General features: G+C 43.4%; 1 protein-coding gene across 16 annotated transcripts in view; it reads right to left on the minus strand.

Annotated features, from left to right (window-relative positions):
• ECT2 (epithelial cell transforming 2) overlaps positions 1-24,086 on the minus strand; it is a 58,386-nt gene that overhangs the window by 10,321 nt on the left and 23,979 nt on the right. For all 16 annotated transcript variants that reach the window (XM_072996203.2, XM_072996210.2, XM_072996206.2 and 13 more), the window contains 5 exons: positions 23,284-23,380; positions 20,009-20,090; positions 16,520-16,598; positions 11,962-12,081; positions 532-670 (listed from right to left, as the gene is read on the minus strand). In XM_072996203.2, the coding sequence (XP_072852304.2) occupies positions 532-670; positions 11,962-12,081; positions 16,520-16,598; positions 20,009-20,090; positions 23,284-23,380 (517 nt within the window). The remainder of the gene's footprint in view (positions 1-531; positions 671-11,961; positions 12,082-16,519; positions 16,599-20,008; positions 20,091-23,283; positions 23,381-24,086) is intronic.

Genomic DNA, 24,086 nt, shown 5'->3' on the forward strand with positions numbered 1-24,086 from the left:
ATATCTTACTCCTCTGCTGAGCACTGTTGCAAGTTGTGGAAATTAAGACAACGTTCTCCATACAATGACACAATATTGATTTCATTAGGATTTTTAGAATCATACAGATAACATAATCTAGAGAAAGTTGTGCATAGATTTTAAGAAAGGAATATGAGCTTAACTGCTGCTTCAGATTAAAGTGTTACTCACACAAACCTTTGTTCATAAAGGTCAACGTGCCCACATGTTACGTTCTACTTTTAGACAAGTGCTGTGTCAAGGCATATGAAAACATTCAATGTACTCTAAAAGCTTTGAAAATAAGTTTGCTCAAAGTGCTCAAGTGCAAGCTCAAAGCTGACATTTGACTGCCTTGTCTCACTACTTTTAATGGTTATTTACAGTTCCATGACCTCCAGGTGAAATCTTTTTGGAAGAGATCTTGCAAACCAGCCATGCCAAAACGTTTCAGCATTTCAAGTCATCATTCCATGTATGAGTTCTCAAAACCACCCACACTACCCTTGATTCAGATGCAAATGTTCAAACCTTCTGTCTCTCGGATATCTAGTACTTTCTTGATCTGAGATAGGGGCATGAGGCTGATGTGCTTGAGACAGGCTGGGGGTCTGGTATGACCATGTGGACTCTTGAAACCACCAATGCCTTTGTGCCGTTTCCTTGCAATCTGTTAAAAAAATTAAAAGAACAGTATGGAAAATTAACACCAATATTCTCTGAGACCTTTCAGTGACAAGTTTAGCAAAAATCATGAACAATTCCAACATAAAGATTTATGTTTTGGCTTAAAACGGCACGTTCCCCAGTTCTTACAAGAAAGATTTGCAGTTTTTATGTTCCTTTCCACACCAAATGCTGAATTCCAGTACAGTACATCTCTCTCCCCTCTTCTAACTTGTACTTGTAAAATGTTCCAGAACTGCATATGGCAAGGGGTATGGCATTGCAACAGGGACCTCTAATTAAGGATGTTAATTTCCTCCTGCTGATATGTGCTGGATTACATCTGACCAATTCTGATAGAACTTTGAGGTAAACAGACTTGTGGCTAAGAAGATAACATCTTGAAGATCTCTGGTTTGGTGTCTGTTGTTGTTTAGTCGTGCCCGACTCTTCGTGACCCCATTGACCAAAGCACGCGAGGCCAACCTGTCTTCTACTGCCTCCCGGAGCTGGGCCAAATTCATGTTGGTTGCTTCGATGACACTGTCCAACCATCTCATCCTCTGCCGTCCCCTTCTCCTCTTGCCCTCACACTTTCCCAACATCAGGGTCTTTTCCAGAGAGTCTTCTCATGAGATGGCCAAAGTACTGGAGCCTCAGCTTCAGAATCTGTCCTTCCAGTGAGCACTCAGGGTTGATTTCCTGCAAGATGGATAGGTTTGATCTCCTTGCAGTCCAAAGGACTCTCAAGAGCCTCCTCCAGCACCACAGTTCAAAAGCATCAATTCTTCGGCGGTCAGCTTTCTTTATGGTCCAGCTCTCACTTCCGTACATCACTACAGGAAAAACCATAGCTTTGACTATGCGGACGTTTGTTGGCAAGGTGATGTCTCTGCTTTTTAAGATGCTGTCGAGGTTTGTCATCACTTTCCTCCCAAGAAGAAGGCGTCTTTTAATTTCATGGCTGTTGTCACCATCTGCAGTTATCATGGAGCCCAAGAAAGTAAAATCTGTCACTACCTCCATATCTTCCCCTTCTATTTGCCAGGAGGTGATGGGACCAGTGGCCATGATCTTAGTTTTTTTGATGTTGAGTTTCAGGCCATTTTTTGCACTGTCCTCTTTCACTCTCATTACAAGCTTCCTTAATTCCTCCTCACTTTCTCACTTTCTTTGGTGTCTACATTGTGCCAAATGCCAAAATGTGCACTTAAGCATAAGGCACATCAGTCTGCCTGTGACCACTGCAAAAGCTAATGGCAGAAGAACAGCCATTCACTCAAGTCAAGCAATATGTTTCACAAGTGTAGATTCATCCTATCTTACACCAAGCATCAGTTCCAATACAATAAGTTTAAGTAGTCAACTGAAATGCAGCATTTACTCACTATTAAATTCTTTTTTTTTTGCTTTGCTTTAAAAAAAATCTGTTTTATGAATGTGAGACATTGTGCTTCTGTATCCATAATTCTAAATGCCAGAAATGGCCTCATATTGCTGCACAATATCGTGCCTATGTTGCCAGCAGAAAAAAGGATGCTGAGTTTTACACAACAAAGGCCAACCTGAATGTTGATTTTAGCAGTCACAATGGTGTGCACAGGATTTTATTTATTTGTTTGTTTGTTTGTTTGTTTGATTGATTGATTTTTACCCCGCCCCTCTAGACTACATCTACTCTGGTCGGCTTACATAGGTTAAAACACATTAAAATAAACATATATAATACAATTATTACAGTTAATTCTAACCAGCACGTTTCCAAGATGGCAAAACTCAGAAAGAAGAAAAAGGAAAAAATCACTTAATTGATTGGGGGGAAGGCCTGTTTATATAACCACGTTTTTAATTGGCTTTTGAAAACACGCAGCGAGGGTGCCAGCCAGATTTCAGTAGGGAGGGTGTTCCACAGCCGAGGGGCGACCGCCGAGAAATCCCGGTTTCTAGTTTTCTCCTTCCGGGCCTCCCTCAGCGTCAGTCCCCTCAGCTGTCCCCGCTGGCTATGTCGGGTGACTCGGGTAGATCTGGGTGGGAGGAGGCAATCTGCCCTCTTGTATTCACAGAGTTATTAAGCAGGAGAAAATACCAGAACCTGACTCCTTTTTTCATAAGTTAATGACATCTTACCCAAACATAAAGCAATTGTCAGGACTTTTTCTACAGGAAAATATTAGAGCATTTAATTTATCCCAATCATATGAGTTAGACTAATTAAAAGTCATTTAATGTCAGAAGTTACTGTAGCAATATGCTGTTTATTCTTGATAGCCGCTTTGGCTTTTAATAAATGAATTAAATGATTCTGCGCTATTTATTCTATATCAACATTTTAAAGAGAAGACCTAGTTATGTGGGGGGGGGGGTGGAGATCTGATATCCGGTCTCAAGTGTATTGCCTACAAATTTCTAAGCATTTTCTTGCCATATTCACTATGATGACAACCACATTAGATTATTTAAATAATGCCTACATGAGACTAACTTTAAAAAGTATCTGAAACGTCCGCAACTTGCGAAACATTCTTCCTGAGTGCATAATACTAATAGTACATTGGCTCCAGTGTCTTCGAATTTGTTTTCAAGCTCAAGTCAATGTGCATTTATAACCTTGGAATAATCTTAGATCTGTGTCTAGCAGACACAGTAGGGAACAGAACTTCCAACCTCTGGCTCCACAGCCAGATACTTAAACTACTGAGCTATCCATCAGTTCTCTTGTCTGTTTGGGGCCTATGGGGTCACTAAGCCATTGAAATGCTATAAAACTATAAAATGCTATAACAGTTGCAACCTGGATAACTTAAACAGCATCTCATAACATAGACTTTCCACACACTTTAATATTCAGGTGTGGTTCATATCCCACATCATATTTCAGATGATGGTGAGTGTAATTGGCAGGACTTTCCCAGTGCTAGCACTTATGCTGTGAGATTTCTCCTCTAAATAAGAGCTGAACTTTTTCACTGTGCGCCATCAGAAGATGCATAAAGTCCATACTCTTCCTCTCCCTTACACATAACTCAACAGTGATTCCATGCAACTGGAGCAGAGAGAAAAACAGAAAGTGGGAAAGTGGGGCTACTCCATCAATTCTGGTGGGAGAATATGTCTTTCATCTCAGTCGGCTATTGTGACATGTCTACAACTTTAAGAGCCTGAGTGTGCTTTTTCTTTCCCCCTGCTCTAGACTTCCCCTTTTGTCCTGTACCTTAACTAAAGCTTGAAGGCAAGGACTAACTTGTTTATAAATCATTCTGTGATTTTTTTTTATTTTTTATTTTTGTTCAGTGGTGCTTAAATCAAGAAACAATACTGTTTAGATACACATTTCAGTTGGATACTCTGCTAATCTGGTTGGTTGACTGCTTTGCCTGTTCTTTTACACTGAGGCTATGCAATTTTATCCAAATGACTTTTTATGACTGTCAGCATCTTTGAATCTTTTTTAGAGGCAGAAAGGAAGAATGTTTTAACCAAAGCCTAAGGACTAAGAAGTTAGAATTCGAGAGAGAGAGAGAGAGAGAGAGAGAGAGAGGAAGCGAGGTAAGGGGGAATCCAAAGATCCTGCATCTAGTCAAATCCAATATAATCCTGGCAATTAAAGCTCATTGGGCCATCTGGTTAGGTATTTAACATCACTGATCAAGACCTAGGTTCAAATTAACACAAGGCTATTTAGGGCAGATTTGTATTGAATATTCTACTTTCCTAATCGTACAACTTGCATTTACTACAATAAACATGTGCTTTATGGTTTCTCCCATGCTAGACACAGATCTCTGAAACTTGATTAGTTTTTTTCCCCCTAGCTCAGTATCTTTCCAACAGCAATTATTGGTTATACTGCTTGTATGGACACTTTATGTGCACATTTTCTATAGCCTAAGCAGAAGCAAAACAGAGTTACTTGACACAGCCCTATTATTTATTCACATTAAAAACAAATAAGCCCCGTGAGCACTTGAGTGGTGCTGAGTCACAGCCTTGAGAACTTGAAACCCTGCCAGGACTGTAAGCAGCACCAAGGGACCCACTGATTTAGTTGAGGTACACAAGTGTAACCAAGATGCATCAATCCCCAAGATGCAAAAACTAATCTACTGTCTTCTCTTACTTGGCCTGTATCAAGTGGGCATTAGGGATAGCTAGATTATAGACGACAGGGGGGAAAGGAGGTTGTTGAAGAAACATGAAGTAGTTTTCTTTTTCAGGATCACAAGCACATTTAATCACAGAGTTACAAGAGCAGTTTAAACCTAAATTGTGAGGTTTAAAAAACCAAGTTCATGAAACACTAGATTTTAGAACCACATTACCTTCTCCCAGGCAGTGTTCCTGACTAACAGAGGTTTCAAACCTATGAATGGTCATCTAAGAGTAAAACCTCATTGCACTTTATTAGCCTATACTGTAACAGATAAAGGAGCATGCTAAGTATTTAATATATTAAATACACTGATATGGGCAGGCGATTCTGTTGAAGCCCTGGTTGGTCTCTGGAACGAGGAAATGGCCAAGGTTGTTGACACAATTGCTCTTAAGTGTCCCTTCCTATGAAATAAGAGTCAAGCTGTCCCCGTCCCCAGCTGACCAGGGAGCTGGAGGTGATGGAACGAGTGAGATGGAAACCAGAGTGATGATGGCAGACAACTTGGAGGGAATCTGACCCAACACAGGATAGGGCCTATCAGAAGGTCTATTTTGTAGCGGTGGAGGCAGCAAAGAAATCAGTCCTCCCTGCTACCATTGCGTCTGCACAGAGTTCTCCAGCAGAGCTCCTTCAGGTCATCAAGGGCCTATTACATGCTGGCCAACAGGAAGAGAATGCTGACCACATGTCTGCTGTAAAAAATCTGCTATGAAAAATCTGCATGACAATTCATAAGCAAAATCTCTCAGATCTCCTCTGACTTGGATGCCATAGTTGATATGGGTTATGTGGCCTCTTCTTATCCTGTGCTAATGGACAAGTTTAATTTTTTGCAGCCTGATGATCTGGGCGGAGGATAAAGGAAGGCTACCGCTAGCCTGCTTGACCCTTGCCTTTCCTGGCTTGTAAAAGTTGCCAGAGAGGGACCGGCCAAGTGTGTACAAGGAGCGGTGAATGTTCCTTGCAGCAAGCTAGGATCCAAGCATAGTTAAAGGAGGCCTCACCAATGGTAGCCAGACCATTGTTGAAAAAACCCTCCTTGGAACCCACCGCACTGGATAATTATGGATCAGTCTCTAATGTTCCATTCTTGGGCAAGGTTGTGGCTTCTAAACTCTGGGGTTTCTGGATGAGATGGATTATCTAGATCGCTGCTTATGCAACACAGACTGCTCTGGTCACCTTGGTAGACAACCGACACCAGAAACTGGGCAGGAGTAGTTTGTCCCTGTTGGTTCTGCTAGACTTCTCAGTCGCTTTTGATACCATCAAGCATGGTATCCTTCTAGGCCATCTCCCTGGAATGGGACTTGGAGACACTGTTATACAGTGGCTGCAGTCCTTCATGGAGGGGAGATTCCAATTCAGCTCCCTGGCCGTTTGCCTGTGGGATCCTTCATGGTTCTGTTTTGCCCCCTATGCTATTTAACATCTACATGAAACCACTGGGAGAGGTTGTCTGGGAGTTTGGAGTCATCAGTATGTGGATGACACTCAACTCTCTCCATCCTCCCATCTAAATCCAAGGAAACTGTTTCAGTTCTGGTGTTAGTAATGGAGTGGATAAGGGCGAATAAAGTGAAACTTAATCCAGACAAGACTTAATCCTGGTCATCTGAAAGGCAGATCAAGGAAGAGGGATGCAGCCTGTGCTGGATGGGGTTACTGTTGTTGTTAAGTCATGTCTGACTCTTTGTGACCCCATGGACCAGAGCACGCCAGGCCCTCCTGTCTTCCACTGCTTCCCAGAATTTGGTCAAAGAGTGGGGTTACATTCCCTCTGAAAACACAGGTGTGCAGCTTGGGGGTGCTCCTGGATTAGTTTCTGAGCCTGAATGCCCAGGTCTCAGCAGTGGACATATATGCCTCTTCACAGTTAAAACTGGTGTGCCATGGTGACACATGCCTTAATTACATCTCGGCTGGATTACTGTAACATGTTCTGTGTGGGGCTTTGTTTAGAAAATGCAGAGGGTTCAAAATGGTGCAGCCAGATGGCTAACTGGGGCTGGTTACAGGGAACATACAAGGAACATACTATAAGCATTGGCTGCTGGGCCATTTCCAGACATAATTCAAAGTATTGGTTTTAATCTATAAAAACCCTAAATGGTTTGGGTCAAAGATTTCCCTCTATGAGCCTGTCCAGGCATTAAGATCATCAGGGGAGGCCTCCCTCTTGGTCCCACCAAGCTCACAGGTGCCTTTGGAGGGACAGAGCTTTCTTTGTCACTGCACTTTTCGCTCCAGATAAGGTTAAAAAAAGAGAGGTTACTTACCTGTAACCCTGATTCTTTGAGTAGTCATCTGTGAATTCACACTAATGGGTTAACGTGCGCATGCGCAGAGCAGTCCTGGAATTTTCTAGAGCTCAGGCACATGGTGCCGGGATATTATATTTTATTTTATTTATTTAATTTATATCCCGCCTATCTAGTCCGATGGACTACTCCGGGATCTCCCCCACACTGCCTATAACTCTGCCCCGGCACCAAGTGCCTCAGTTCCATAAAACTGTCCGCCAATGCGCAGCATGCCAAAAGCACACGTGACGGCCAGCAGGGAGGAAGGGCGGGATGTGTGAATTCATAGATGACCACTCAAAGAACCAGAGTTACAGGTAAGTAACCTCTTTTTCTTTTTTGTGGTCTCTGTGAATGCACACTTTTTTTGGTTAGGCATCCTTTAGTCTTGAGAGACTATGGTAACGTGCTCTGTATGGAGGACTTGGAACAGCGTCTAGTGTGGCTGAGAAGGCCAATTCGAGAGTGATAATCCCTTCCACACTGAAGACAAATACAATCTGTCCCCCGTCCAGCTCCCTGGTTTTGCTGCTTTCAGAACTGACTCTCTGCCTTGGCCTGCTGGACAAGAGTTTCTTCAAAATGGGAGAGGTCGTGATGCACCGCCTGCTTCCAGGCTGAACGTTGAGATGTCAGGGTTTCCCATCTGTTGAGGTCCATTCCTAAGGCCTTCAAATCCCGCTTGCAGATATCCTTGTATCACAGCTGTGGTCTCCCTCTGGGGTGATTTCCCTGCACTAATGGGTGATTAGCAAGCTGACTTACCAGGTGGCGGGACATCACAAAAGGACAGATGCTAGGACAGCGCGGCCAACAGCAGCTTCAGCTTTGGCCCAGACGGTAATGAGCTGCAAACGTGGATGGCGTGGCCCATGTGGCTGCTTTACAGATGTCTGTCAAGTCCACTCCTCTGAGGAAGGCCGTGGAGGAAGCCACAGCTCTAATGGAATGGGCCCTTACGGTTCATGGCAAAGGAGTCTTGGCCAGCTCATAAGCCAGGCGGATTGCAGAAACTATCCAACGAGAAACTGTCTGTGAAGAAACCGGCGAACCCCTTGACTGTCCGTGGAAGGAGAGAAACAACCGCTGGGATGAGCAGAAGGCGGCAGAGCGAGAGACACAGTATTTCAAGGGCTCTCTTAACACCCAGAGAGTGAATGGCCTGTTCCAGATTAGATGTAGGGGACAGAAAAAAAGGTCAGCAGGACTACTGGCTGGTTTAGGTGAAAACCTGAGGCCACCTTTGGGAGGAAAGATAGATCTGGGAACAGAGTCACCTTATCTGGTGAAACTGGAGGAAGGGTGGATCGACTCGAAGGGCAGCAAATTCATTAGACCGCCTTGCAGAGGTAACAGCTAGAAGGAATGCAATTTTCAGTGACAGGGTCTTATCTGATGCGGTGACAAACGGCTCGAAAGGTGGACCCATGAGCTTGTTGAGGTTGCTGGATGGACCATTGAGGATGAGCTTGCTGGATGAGGTTGCTGGATGGACCATTGAGGAGTGGGAGGTTTGGAAGGGGAGGCGCAGATTTTTCAATCCGCACAAAAAAATCTTGAGCGTTGGATGTCTGAAAAAACCCGCCGCCTCAGAGGAAGGTGGATGGTGGGCCCCTATCACAGCTACATAAACCCTGAGAGTGGAATGCGAGAGGCCCTGACGAAAGAGGAAGAGGAGGAACTGCAGCACCGCATCCAGTGAGGTAGGCAGAACAGGACAACCATGTGCAGAGGAAAATGCCAAAAAAGCCTTCCATTTGCAAGGATACGTGAGGGTTGTGGAACTGCATCACGCATGCCCGTGGACATCAGGTACTGTGGGAGCAGCCTCCAGGCTGTGAGGTGCAGAGATTATAAGTCTCGGTGAAACATTGTATCATTGTGTAGGAAGCAGAGGTCTGGGAGCAGTGGGAGAACCATGGTTGGTGCAGCCACCAATGAATGGCAGATCCTCAGTCCTGGCACAAGCATCATTGCATATGCCGGCTGACCTCAACCAAGCGTGTTGCCGAAGAGATATCACTGAGGTAACTTGTTTGGATGCAGCAAACTCTGTGGAGTTGGCAGTGGTAAGCACCCATCGCCGCCGAGTAATCAGCCAACCTGAGTACGAAAGATGCTAAGGAATAAATCCGCCTACCAAGGATATTCAATTTTCGACCTTCTTTGTTGATAGCTATGGTGGTCGACTGGTTCCTAGCCCTATTCTGGGTAGCATCCACTACAAACAAATTGGGAAGAGGATGCTTGGAGAAAAACTCTGTTCCAGAACCATCTTGTACAAGTTTTCCACCATTCTGGGTAGCTGATAAGGGGTAGGCTTGTCCCAAGGTTCTTTGGCAAGTTTCAAAAGAGAGGAAGTGAAAGCCATGCGAAGAGGAAGGGACTGGTCCTTTGTAATGTCCTCGTACACTGTCCACCTCCTCCGCAATGGGCTGATCCACTGCCAGATCGTTAACTTTAGCAATCCTGCGTATCAGGTGCGAATAGGATGTATAATCCTCCGAGGGAGAAGGTGGGTGGTTCTCCGCAACCTCGGAGTCTGGCATGTTTAAATTTGGAGATGAGTCTTTCTCAGGCTCCACAGATGCATCTGAATCAGATGTGTAAGCTTCCTCCAGCCCGGGAGATGGAGTGAGTGCTCTGGGCTCCCGAGAAGGCACATTTGAATGGGGAGGACAGTCAGGTAAGAAACCCTCCTTGATGCCAGGGGAAGGGGTAGCTGGGACTGGTTCTGCAGGAGGGCGTTGTATAGGCGCCAGCACCGAGCGATATCGAGCAGCCGGGGTAGAAAGGGCGGGCTCCCCTGATGTTGGTCCATGAGCCCTCAACCCAGGGTCTCATGAAGGCTCACCTTCCATATAGTAGTATACGCTCGGAGGTTTTCAATGTCGAGGAGGTGACGGCAGAGGAGAATAGGAGCCATAATAACTGGACCACTGACAAAACCTGTAAAAGTCAGAGTCATAGGGCGCTGGGTACCAACGATGACCGAGCCCAAACTCCTCAGGCTCAAAGAAATGCCGATAGTCCTCCCAGCGAGATCTGGAGCGGTCTCGTCATGGTGAGAAGTCTTCCGGCCAGAATCGCCAATGGTGATAGCTCTCGGGCTCGGGCAGCAATTCCAGATGGCTTGCCTTTTGCCTCTTCTTTCTAGGCAACTCGGCTAGAGAGGCAAGTGGAGATGGAGACGCCTGTCTTGACATTGAGCCCGGGCTAACTTGCGCCACCGCCTGTACCTCACCAGAGGCATCCGTCCAGTCCGGGGAGAGGGACAGACGCGGAGATGGCACAGTCAACAGCCTGGAGCCCGCAGTATCCTTATCACTGGATGGCACACTCAGGCTGAAGGAGTCTCTCCGCAGTTGGGGCCGAGACGGTGGCAATGGCAAGGCAACAGATCGTGGGCCCGAGGGCTCCCGGGGCAATTTTCTCTTTTTCCTTGCTGTCGAAGCCAAGGGTTGTTTCAATACCAATGCCGAGCCCGTTGACTTTGAGCCCGAAGACGATGCCTTCACAGATTTTTTAGCCTGCTTGGGCGAAGAGGCTCCAGCTGACTAAGTCTCACCCGGAGTAGCCTGCGGTGGCTCCATAGCCAACTCTCGAGAGGGGCAAAGGGATTTCTCCCACAAAATATAATGTAAACACTGGAGTCCCTGCTTTAAGGGGCCCAACGAGTCCATAAACAAGTCCAAAAAAGACGAACAGGGAAACAAATCAGTTGTATGCTCTTTTGCCAAACTCACAAGCCAAAAGGGATGGTCAACAGTCCAAGGTCATAGAAACCGGGAGGTCCAAGTATATTATAGGGAAGAAAATGCTGCACAAAAGCTCCGATTTGCTGCTACAGCAGTGGCAGAAATGGAACTGAGGCACTCGGTGCCGGGGTGGAGTTATAGGCAGTGTGGGGGAGGTCCTGGCACCATGTGCCAGAGCTCTAGAAAATTCCGAGATTGCTTTGTGCGGGCGCAAGTTAACCCATTAGTGTGCATTCACAGAGACCACGAAGAAGAACTGTTGTTGCAACACTCTGTGCATCACTTTGCTTGCATGGAAAATTAAAGTAATGGTTGTGTAGTTACTGCACTCCTTGGCCTCTCCTTTCCCAGGAGTTGGAATGTATATTCAGCATTTTCAGTCTGTGTGCCAATGTTTTGTTTTTCATATTTGTTGGCACATTCTTGTTAGGATTTTGACAGATTCAATCTCTCTGGCTTGAAACAATTCTGTTTCAAAGAAAACCTGAATAATACTTTCTGTACACAGGAGTAAGACTTCACTGCCCCGGATGAGGATGCAAATGTGTTCGGTTTGCATAATTTATACAAGCTGTAAAATTCAGCCCCATAAATTCAGGTTTATCTTTATCTTCTTAGCATACAGCTTTGATTATGTCAACAATGCATTCAATACATATACAGTACATGCAATTTCCCCAAGAATTCATGCAGAATGAAAAGGCATTGCTGCAAGGCCCCTTCTCATTACTTCAATGACAGCACCTTCCCAGCTTGCTTTCTCTTCACCACAAAGATTTTACTGCCGATAACAAGACACAGTAGCAGAAAGTTGTTCTGTTTTTCCAACTAATCCCTCCCAGTACTGAACGACAAAGCATTATGTTTGTAGAAATAAAGTGCTCCCTCCGTGTGACAATTTGTGCAGTAGTTCTTACCAGCTGAATGAATGCCACATGTAGTGGAATGCTTTCTGTCAAGACAAGAAAAAAAGTGTTCTTCGCTGTCCTTCACAGAGTATAAGTATTTGGGCTGCTATTTATTCCTCTGAGCTGGAAGTCATTCTAGAATGTCACAGCCAAATGAATATCTATAGACTTACCTCCAGGCAGTCGTTAAAAAGGAAAAGAGTGACCTGTTCCCCTCTGTCACAAAGGTCATCACCAAGTGCAACCGTTTCCAGGCGCTGAATTAGACTTCGGTGAGATGACAAGAGATTGGCCTGTGGAGAAAAGAAACACATTTTAAAAAGCAGTAATTCAAGAGGTTGCTGCATCACTACAAAATAATGATGAAACAGAGTGATCTTTCAACCTGAATGATTTCTGTCTTATAGTGCCTGCTTTGTTAGTTGTTGTACAATTAGTGTATTCTGCGGATTAAAGACTCTATCCCAGCACTGTAAGGCAGATAACAAACATTGTGGATTTCTGTATGAATTAATTCACTGTCCCAAAAGTTCAAAATACACAGGATAAAATGAATCTATGAAGAAAATGCTGCCTGCTCCAAGTGTTTTTAAAGCTCCAAAAAGGAAATCTCTCAATTACTAACAACACCGTCCTGTCTCTAAATACATTAGGTTATGGGTGGGAGTAGGGAAGAGAGAGAGAGAGAGAGAGAGAGAGAGAAGATTCTCTTACCACCAACATTTTGTTTTTCTGCCTCCTCTTACCAGTGAGTGGCCATCTACATATAAAAATAGCCATTCTGAATCAGAGCAAAGATCTATCTAATTTAGTGCCCCGTTCTCCAAATAGTCAATTAGTTGCATATAGAAAGCCTACATGCAGGACTTTATTGGACTATCACCCTGTTACCAGGACTTGGAAGATTATTTTTAAAGGGAACTGTTGTGTGTTGCTCATTACTTTGTGACAACCAACTTATTTTTATTATTCCTGTTCCCTCTAGCATCCAATCTTGATACTGTATCTTGAAAATACAGTGGTGCCTTGACTTACGAACATCCCAACTTATGACCAATTCAAGTTATGACCAGCTCCGGCCGCAAAATTATGCTTCGACTTGCGACTGGCACTTCGAATTACAAACAGGGAAAAAAAGGTGGGGAAGGAAGGGAAATTGAACTGCTTTCAGTTAACTGTTGGTCAGCAAAGAGGCTGCTTCTCTGTAGCTCTTTCGCCCCAGCAGTTAGTGTGGGTTCAGAGAGAGACTTCGGACTGCCTGGTACTGTACTGTACTTTTTTTTGCATTTTTGTTTTTTAAAATGTTTGCTTTTTGGATTTCTTTTTTAAAACAGAGAGACTGCCTGTTCTGGGTGAGTACTGTATGTACAGGGTTTTTGCCCGTGAGTTTGGGCTGGGGGGGGGGGTATGTTTCTGTGCTGTGATGGGTCTTGCAGTGTGTAGTTGTAGCATTTTTAGTCCCTGCTAGAATGTGTTTTTTTTAATTCTGTGGCTCCTAGGGTTTGTGTACTGTGATCTCTCTTTTGTTTTAAAAGGTGTTGGTTTAAAATGTGTTTTAGACTCCAAAGTCTCTCCCCCCATTGTCTTTTCTCTCTCTTTATCCTCTCTTTTTGTGCTTAACAGCACAAACCCTTGTCTGAGGGGTTTGTGTGCCCCAGTGATGACTTTCTTTCTTTCCTCTTTTTCCCATTGTTCCTTCCCTCCCTCCTTTCCTGCCCTTTTTTTAACCCAAGTCATCTTAGGTTTAAAAAAAGTCTCCCCCTAGAGGTAGTGGACAGATTAACCACTTTTCCATTACAGTGGTACCTCGACTTACAAACTTAATCCGTATTGTAATGGTGTTCATAAGTCGAAATGTTCGTAAGTTGAAACACCATTTTCCATAGGAATGCACTGAAAACTGATTAATCCATTCCAGCTGAAGAAAAAAATCACCAAAAAATTAAAAAGAACACTCCGTGGCTGAGGTTTAAGAAGAAAAAAAACCCTCCAAAAACATAAAGAAAAGCCACCTCCGTTGCTGAGGTTTAATAAGAAAAAAACCTCCAAAAATAAACAGCAAAGCCACCAACAACACAGCACAGAAACATACCCGCCCCAGCCAAAACCCACCCAGAACAGGTTTTTAAAAGGAAAAAACAGCCACTTACCTCCCTGGAGAAACACACACACACTCTGAAACAGGAGGCTCTCCCAAGCCAATGATGACAACAACACACTCTAAGACTGCCAAAAGTGAAAGAGCTACAGTACAAAGCAGCCTCATCGCCACCTACAGTTAGAAATCTGAATTGCCCGCCTTTTTTCCCTGCCTTTTTTCTGTTTGTAAACAGAAGCTCTGTTCGCAAGTAGAAGCAAAATGTTGCAAATGGAGCTGTTAGTACAGTGGTCAGGGAACAGGAGTAAATTACCCCAAATGGGGTAAAAATGAAAATCCTGGGGGTAATGGGGATGGTCACTGCAGGCATTTTACCCCCAGGCATTTTATTTCTGACAATGCTGTGTGTAGGTGAGCATTCCATCATGGGGAGAGTGAGCCCTGGCGAGGAACTGCACAGGGCACCTGTGTGCCCTCCTCACCTCCAAAGTGGGGGGAAGGACAGTGGACCAGGCCAGCTGGACTCTTTGCCCGGCGGAGCCCTGGCCAGGGCTCTCCTTCCTGCCTGCGCCCACCTGCCCAGTGCACTGGCAAGGAGGCCCCCTTCCCACCCCGCCTCCCCTGAGCTCATGGCCAGTGGACCTGCCAGCCCTGCGATGCCCGCCTCGCAGGGCTGGTAGCTCTAGACTGGCTGCCTGGACGGTGGCCACAAGTCCCGGGCGAGTGCAGGAGGGGCAGGGGTCAGCCGTGTACGGCAAGAGCCGGGGGGGGGTTAATGTCAATGTAAATAAATTGGGGAGGGGGTGTAAAAGGTAAAAAAGTTCCCTGACCCCTGTGTTAGTAAGTCAAAACGTTCGCAAGTAGGGACGTTCGTAAATCAAGGCACCACTGTAGTTCCTATGGGAACGAATGCTTCAACTTGTGGTCAGCGCGTTGAGATACGACCAAAAAACGGCCGGAAGAGATTAATCGTGTTTCAGTACATTCCAATGCGAAATAGTGCTTTGGCTTACAACCGTTTCGAGTTACGACCATCTTCTGAAACGGATTAAGTTCGCAAGTCGAGGCATCACTGTACTTAGAAAAATACAAAAGACTACATGAAACAAGACTTCCCCTGTGGTTTAGGATTAAATTGCATTCAGCTTCAAGATCCTATGCCAAAATACTTTAAAATGTTATTTAAAAGTAACTAGTCGGACACAACTTAACAAATTAAACAACAACAACTGGAAGTAACCAAAGAACAGTGATCACTATTCCAAAGTAAACAACTTTGTAATTTTTGGTGTCTGAAGAAGTGAACTTATTTATTTAAAATATTTTTATCCCAGCTTTCTCCTTAAAAAGGTCCAAATCCGGCTTACATAATCAAAAGAACAATATTTAAAAGAAAAAACACTAGTATACAAATATTGAAAAATAAGTAAACAAATATTATATTAAAAATGGCAAATAAAATCAATACTAAAACACATTTAAAACAACAAAATACAACAATCCATTAAGGAATCTATCTAAAAAGAAAGGTCCTTGCCTGCTTGTGGAAGGACAGCAAAAATAGGACAAGCCTAGTTTCCTGTGGGAGCGAGTTCTAGAGTCTGGAAGCGGCAAAAGAGAAGGCCCTCTCCTGTGTTCCCACCAAGTGCACCTGTTCTGGGACCGATGAGAAGGTGGTGGGACCGATATGAAAGGCCTCCCCACTTGTCCACGAAAGCTCACATTAAAATATAGCAGTCAGTCTTGAACCCTTTTGCCTTCTTTATTTTTTTGTTTGTAACTAAGTGCCAGAATCCTATTATTTACTTATGTTGGCACAGGTTCAATGGCATATATTCCAGTGGTGAACTGCCATCAGTTGAGAAGTCAAAGCTTCTATTTCTTGTCACATACCAGTCATACAACAGGCATACAACAAGAAATACAAGCAACAACTTCTTTATTAGCAAAGATTTGCATGCTGTTGGACTTAACACCAGTATAAGAGTTCTGGCTATGAATATATCACTTTTGAAACATAACTTAGTTACATCTTTGTTATCCCAAAGTAACTCATTACATGTTACACGTAACTAGGAACTTCCAAAAATTTGCCTTTTGCTTACATTCCCTAGCAACTGACATTAAGGGGCTTATAGTGGTGCCTCGCATAGCGATCGCTCCGTATAGCGATGAAATCGCTATGCGATGGACTTTTTGCCATCGCAAGAGCGATTGCTTTGCGATGGCCCCTATGGAGAAAATTCGCTTTGCGATGATTGCGGGGAAGCAATCATCGCAAAGCCCCCATTTTCGCACAGCTGATTGGTGGTTCCAAAATGGCCACCGGGTAAACAAAACGGCCACCCACTGTTTTGCCTCGCTTTAGAGGCACCGAAAATGGCTGCCACAATGGAGGATTTTCGCTTAAGGTTAGTTCTGAAGCCTATAGGAATGCATTAAACACGTTTTAATGCGTTTCTATGGGCTTTTTAAAATCGCTTAGCGATTTTTGCTGCACGGATTAACATCGCTAAGTGAGGCACCACTGTATTGCCCTGGTGCTGGAGGTAATGTGCACATACTATGATAGCCTTATCTCAAAAAAAGATCACATCCCAAACATACTCAGCCCCAGCTACATCATTACTTACTGGACAGCCATCTACTTCATAAACAACATCAAAAATCTGCCTTTGAGCTTCTGTTTTTCTTTTATCTTCATTAATGTGCCTGGAGAAAAATAAAACAGAACAAGCCTTCACTTGCTAAGGTTCAGATACGGGATGAAAAGAACAGCCAATTATTTGATTCACATGATAAGTGAACATCAATGTAGAAAACTGCTGTACAGCATGAGTATATTTCTGTGTTCATACATCTCCTGAAAAAGTTTCCTTTCAGTAAGTCAACCGCTCCTAAACTAAAACAACTGTAAGAACTACATATTACATTTCTATTTTGCCCTTCTGCCAAGTTGCTCAGGGTCACATGCTTGGCTCTGCCTCATCACACTGTATCCTCATTAACTTTGGGAAGTAGTTAAACTAAAGGATAAACTAAAAGATAAATGATGGCCATAAGATACCCAGTGAGTCTCACGGTTTGGCAAGGATGTAAACCGAGCTCTCCCTGTCCTAGTCTGACATTCAAACCACTATATCACATCTGAGCTCCGTTAATAATTTTCCATTAACAACTTGTACAAGAAACTCCAGTCTTGCAGTATCATAGAAGAATGCACAAACACCACTATAGCATCTCTAATCCACAATCCAGTTCAGCTGTGGAATTAACACTCATCTTTAAAAGTCCTAAAATCAGTCTAGTCAGGTTCGATTTGTGAAAGGTACTGTATATACTGTACTGAGAATTAAGAAATGGGACACAAAGGATTTGTTTAAAAGGCTAGAAATGACATGAACTCTCTCTTTCTACTCCTGATTATTCTAATCCTTTTTCACTGCCATATATATAGGTAGATACAGATTCAATTATTCAAAACAACCTCCAGTTTATGAATGTGGAATACACTATTGTACTTTGCATCCACAACTCAAAAAGCCAAGAAGTGGCCCGGTATTGCTCCACAATATCATTTCATGTTGTCAAGAGAACAAAGGATGCCAAGCTTTACATAGCAACGTGCAACCTGAACATTGACAACACTAATGTCAGTAGTCAAGATGGTCTACAGCAGTGGTTCCCTTTTTCCCAACCGTGGACTGGGTTGGGGGGGTGACACACTCGCAGGGAGGGTGTGGTGCACCCACAGGGGTGTGTGGTGGGACTGCAGGGGGCAGAGCGGGAGCACATGCACTCGGCACGCTCGCAGAGGGGTGCTCATGCACATGGTGCACTCATGGGGCGTTCACGTGCATGCACATGGCACACTCGTAGGGGGGCTCACACACATGTACACAGCACACTCGCGGGGGGGAGGAGATCTGTGTCCGTGGCCCGGTCCTGCCTAGACCATGGACCGCTGCCAGGTCACGGACCGGGGGTTGGGGACCCCTGGTCTACAGGATACCTTCTTGCACATTATCATTCACAAAATGAAACCAAACAAGGGGAAATCCCAGTAGATGACTCCTTTTTTCATCAGTTAAGCACTTCTCATCTAAACTCAAAGTAATTGTCAGGGCTGTTTTTTGACAAAGATGCATGGTTCCTTGAAGAATGCTGATTTGCTCTGCTGCAAAAGAACATAGTGCAGTGATAACAGACATGTTGCCACTGCTTTTTTTTCTTTCGTCTGCTTTTATAAACAAATCTAGAAACATTTATCTACTGCATATCCCTTTTCCAGTAGATCCCAATCCATCTTCTATTCACCCCACTCTAGCTATAGGTTAATATGCCACTCAAATATATATTGCAATGCCAAGTATTTAAGAAAAATGTCCCTGTGGGGCATTCCATAGCCCATCATTTTCACATGAACTTTTCTTGCCTTGAGCAATGAGAGGCAGTTTAGAATACCTCCCATAGCCTTGAGAAATTCTTGCACCAGAAGAAAAAGCACTGACAAATGGTTTCTTTCCTTACAAGATTCTCAACAGTAATGAGTAGCTGTCTATTAAATAAAGCATCTTTCATTATAAAATGAAATATCAAAAAGATATTCCTTGCCAGAAGCGAGGAATGTTAAGTTTTCTAGGTGAATCAAGTGTTCAGGACTTATTGTAATCAATCCATTCGGAGACTGAAATACTGTTACTTTTGGCACAACATAAAGTTCACCTGTGAGCATAAAGACAGAGGATATTCATTTGTAGGCATCCTCAAGAGACTATGGCAGGAGTGGCGAACCTTTTTGGGCTCGCGTGCCCAAACTGGGAAAAAAACACAAAAAACAGGGGGCAGTGTACCGCCACTGCAGACCTGGAAGTGGTGGCGGCGGACCAGAAGTGGCAGTGGAAGGGGCAATCTCGACACGGAAGTGCCTCAAGACTCCACTTTGGATCCGCTGCTAGCACTAGGGTCTTGTACGCATGCACTAGACTAAGCCCTTGCAGAGGTGTTGTTCTCCTCCACCTCCTGCCTGCACCCAGCGCTGCCCCCTTTTCCTCTCCAGTGCCACCTGGGACTTTGTCGCTTTAAGGGAGGGAGGGGGTGTCCTACATCATTAGAGGGAGGCAGAAGGCAAGTTATTTTCTTGCATTCCTTTGTTTCCATCCACTGGTGCTCGCAGGATTCAAGGGAAGGCACCATCTCCTTACTACCCCCCCCCAGACATACACCTTCTCAGGTTTGGCTGTGCGGGGCGGGGGGAGTAGCGATATGGTGACCTATGGCTCGCATGCCGGCAGAAAGGGCTCCGTGTGCCAGCTGTGGCACGTGTGCCATAGGTTTGCCATCACTGGACTATGGTAACATGCTCTGAATAGAGGACTTGGAACAGTGTCTAGTGTGGCTGAGAGGGCCAATTCGAGAGTGACAATCCCTTCAACACGTAAGACAAATAAATCTGTCCCATGTCCAGCTCCCCGATTCTGCTGGTTTCGGGACTGCCTCTTTGCCTCGGCCTGCTGGACAAGGGTCCCTTCAAATTGGGAGACGCCATGCTGCACCACCTGCCTCCAGGCTGAACGCTCAGATGTCAAGGTTTCCCATATGTTGAGGTCCATTCCTAAGGCCTTCAGATGCTGCTTGCATATATCCTTGTATTGCAGCTATGGTATCCCTCTGGGGCAATTTCCCTGCACTAATTCTCCATACAGGAGATCTTTTGGACTGAGGATATACACTGGACATTACATATGCAATTGGATTACAAAAACAATTGTACAGTTCTCCCCATGACCATTGCACAGCACACATCTGGAATCACTTTCTGAACAGCACTTCGACCCTACAACACTTTTCACTACCAGAACTGTTCAACAGGATTTCCACCAATACATGTAATTTCATTTCTTTTCTTGGACACAGAAGTATAACTCAACATCTAATTACTTCCTCACCATAGCAGTCCTGCCATAGCTTTCTAAATTTTGCTTTCACAAACACAAGTGAGAAATATACCATGTGACAGACTGTAAGAAAAGTACATGCATAGTCAATAGGCCACACACATTATTTCCAAACTAACACTTTCAAAACTGGAAAACATTCTTCTCTAGATTGCATTGACTTACGTCATCACTTCCTTCAGAGATTCAATGGCTCTCTCTAAAGTTGTTTTGTCAGGATTGTCTTCCGCTGTGTGCTTTTTAATGTCTACAATAGGAAAATACTCAGAGTATTACTTTTCATAATGCCAATGTGTTTGGTATATCTTTGTTGAAGAGCCTGTATTTTTAGAGAACTTCTGAAGAGGCTGCAGATTTTAAAGAAATCTGTGCTCTAAGCATGGCATGTGGTTTTTAAAATGAGGGCTACAACAACTGATACCCACTAAAATCACTTACCTTTTCAAAAAAAATTGTACATCCCTAGTTTTCATGGTTCCCTTTTCCCAATAACTCTCCTACACAGTCCAGCCATCCGTTATTTTACAATACGGACAAGTGGACTCAAATTTTGGAAACTGTAATTTATATCACTTGAGAGCTCTGTTTGATAACTCTGGTTGTAAATCAGAGAACAATTGTTTAATCAAATTATTACTATCTCAGTTATCTGTAACTCATGACAGGACTTGTTTGAGTGGGTACTTTTTTGCTTTGATTTCCTTAGTCACTAATTGCCAGGTAGGTGGGACTCATCAGCCTTGGGAGGCATCCCATCTAGGAGAAGGAAAACTCTGATTTCAAAGCTCCACTGCCTTGTGCCCATATCCACTGATGGAAAAGGCTTCAGGAGTTAACCTTGAAGCAAAATCCGGAGCCAGAGTCCTGGAGGCAGTTCGTGTCGTTCTGGCAACTCCTACGATGTCGCTGGAACCAGTTGTATTGGCTCTTGCCTCTCCATTGGACTATTTCAGCAACATGGAGAGGGGGGATTTGCTGCTTAGGTAAAATCCTATCCTCCATATTATTCTACCCAGGCTTCGTGCCCTGGAGAGGACACTCCAGCTTCGCATACAGTGTTGAAGCACTAGATGCTGTTCCAAGTCCTCCATACAGAGCACACCACCATAGTCTCTCTAGACTGAAGGATGCCTATGAGTCAATGATTACCTGGAGATAGGAATGGTTTGTATATGAATTTAACAATTGACCTGTACTATAGTTCTTCTGGTACAGTGGTGCCTTGTTTAGCAATGTTAATCCATGCAGGAAAAAACGTTGCTAAGCAATTTCATCGCTAAACGAATTTAAAAAGCCCATAGAAACGCATTAAAATGCCATTAATGCGTTCCTATGGGCTTCAAAACTAACCTTAAATGAAAATCCTCCATAGGGGCAGCCATTTTCGGTGCCTCTGAAGCGAGGCAACACACCGGGTGGCCATTTTGTTTTCCGGCGGCCATTTTGAAACCACCAATCAGCTGGCCGAAAATGGGGGCTTTGCGGTGATCGCTTCCCTGCGATCATCGCAAAGTGATTTTCCCCATAGGGACCATCGCTAAGCTATTGTTTTTGCGATCACTTTAACCCCGTCGCTAAGCGATTTCGTTGCTCAACGGAGCGATCGCTAAGTGAGGCACCACTGTACTTTCTGTTTATTCTTAAATTTAAAAAATATATTCTTAAAAATATATTTTTTAAAAAAATTAGTTTCATGGCCAAGAAAAGATCTGGAAGTATAGACTAGTTTTACGGATGAATCATTGTAATTTACATAATGTCCACAAAGAAACCTGATAAACGACATTTAAAGTTTTGCGAAAGGTCTACAACTTTCAGACATGTTTCTAAGCCTGTTCTGAGGGACCAAAATTAAGATGGCTAGAGGATGTATAGTAGGGACTAGTCTATTATACAAGCACAGGAGGAACCTAAGTAGAGAACCTAAGTAGAGACAAGAGCAAGTTCACATCTTTTTTCCCTGTAGCCAGTTGTGTCTTCTCCTAACCATCAGCTTGGATCACTATATAAATGCTATAATGGCATTAGACATTAAACACTCAATATAACCTCCATAGGATGAAGGAGCATGCCTCGGAGGATTGGATGATGCAGATGGCTGTATTGTTGCATGCCATTCTTGTGAGCCTCCAGATACATTAAAAAGAGTTCCCAGTAGGACAAATTAGAGAGCACATGTAGCATATTTTTAGGAGAGGGACTCTCTCAGGTAAGGCAAGATGCCTGCTTACTACAGCATGTGCTTTCGTTAGCTTCCTGTGTTTCATTCCAGTAAGCTTTGTTCTGTGACTGTTCATTGGAGGATAAATATAACCTAATCTGCAAGCCCGGTTGCTGAAGCATGCCTTTCTGAGGAAACTGTGTTCTATAAGGGGAAAATGTATTCACTGTAGGAAATAAGTATTGAGTACTGTCGATAGCGTAACAAAAATATGTTCATTCCCCATGTTATTAGCTCATGTAATTTTATTAAATGTTATCGTTTTTGTTTTTGTGTTTTATTTTAAAGTTTATAGTTTCTAATGTTTAGTATATATTTATCCTTTTATATTATTTTGATGTGTATTTTTATTTTTTAAGTTATTGTTGTTGATTGTCTGTTTTGTTGTTGTTGTTGTTTTGTAAACCACCCAGAGTGGCTTTGGTAGCCAGATGGGCGGCATACAAATCAAATGCATTAATCCAGCTTGATGGAGAAATTATAGCTATAATTGCATGTAAAAGACTATACTTCAAATATACTAACAATGAATTTTAAAAGTTGCACGATACTTTTTAAAAACTGTCCAAAGTGACATTCCATTTTGCTTCTTCTTTTACACTGGGGGGTTTTAGGTCAAAAGTATACCACCATAAAAATGTTGCCTACCCTCTGGGAACTTAAAACAAGAACGGGTCTAGAACCAATTGTGATTTACAACTAGACTAGACTCACTGAACCAGTGGAGGTCACATAAGTGTCAATTCACTATTCAGTAATTGAATCAATGGCTAAAATCCTGTTAGTAAGCCTACTAAGTCACAATTACAGTAAGTCGGCAGAACTAATGGAACTTATGGAGGCGCTGATTCACCAAATCCCCACAGAGTCAACTGGCCTACTGTAGTTGCCATTTACTACAGTAAACAGCGGGGTTTTAGCCATTGCCTTTATTTTAGCAGTCTAGCCGCCTAGAGTGGTCCTGACCTGACCAGATAGGCGGGATATAAATAAAATAAAAATAAAATAAAATAAAATAAATAAATAGCAATTTGATGTAGGTCACAATACTGAAATACTCTCCACCCTTATAAGAATCTTTTCCAAATGGCATAAAATTTCTTGTAATTTGTTTGGCTCTCCCCAATGGAAGCAGCTTGAGTAAGATCTCAAATAATTTTATCTACAGAAGTTAGTGAATTTTTTTAAATCAACTCAATAAACACACCTACATACCTACCATTTAGAAGAAGGGCAACACTAGGCAGCCTCTGAACAGGGCGGATGAGGAGTTCTGCCAAACTCTGGCGCCCACATTCTGGTTTAGCTTGATTTATCTGTTGAAAGAAAATTAGTGGCATTATTTAAACAATAAAACTTGGGCTTGAACATCTTAGTCCTTGTCACTGTTAAGTGACAGGTTCTTTATTTTTTAAAGTTTGTTCTCATATTTATAGGTGACTGAATTAAGCTTTGAACACTCACAATCCAGATATGTTCTCTTCAGCTGCTAGTAGCTTGCTAATGGATGCCGTAGGGAATTTAAATGACTAAATCAATAGCCTGGAGGACAAGCACTCAGCACCACTGCTTATTCCCATTCTTTATCAAGGATAACAGCTGCAGAGGTCCTGCCACATCCCCTTTACAACTTTTTAAAATATTTTGAGACGAGAGAAACGGAACACTAAGACTAATCAATCAATTTAATTAAAAGTAAAAAAAAAAATCAGTCATCTTCTCAGCTAGCTCAGGTACCAACATTTGTATGGCTCAATGTACTTCAGAGTGCAGTATGACCAGTATTAGAACCAATATGACCAGTACCATCAATTTTGATCTTCACCAGCCCCATGGAACAGACATCTCTATGTTCACCACTAGCTATGCTGGCCAGGACTTCTGGGAACCCAAGGTTGGGAACCACTGCTCTAACCTGATGGAATACACTTCATCCTCATCCCTAACCAGCATACTCAACAGAAAAGGAAAACTATTTACAACACATGGAAGAACAGAAGGTGCACACCCCTGCATTAGATC

Source organism: Pogona vitticeps, chromosome 3 (genome assembly GCF_051106095.1).
Source record: "Pogona vitticeps strain Pit_001003342236 chromosome 3, PviZW2.1, whole genome shotgun sequence".
Classification (NCBI taxonomy): domain Eukaryota; kingdom Metazoa; phylum Chordata; class Lepidosauria; order Squamata; family Agamidae; genus Pogona; species Pogona vitticeps.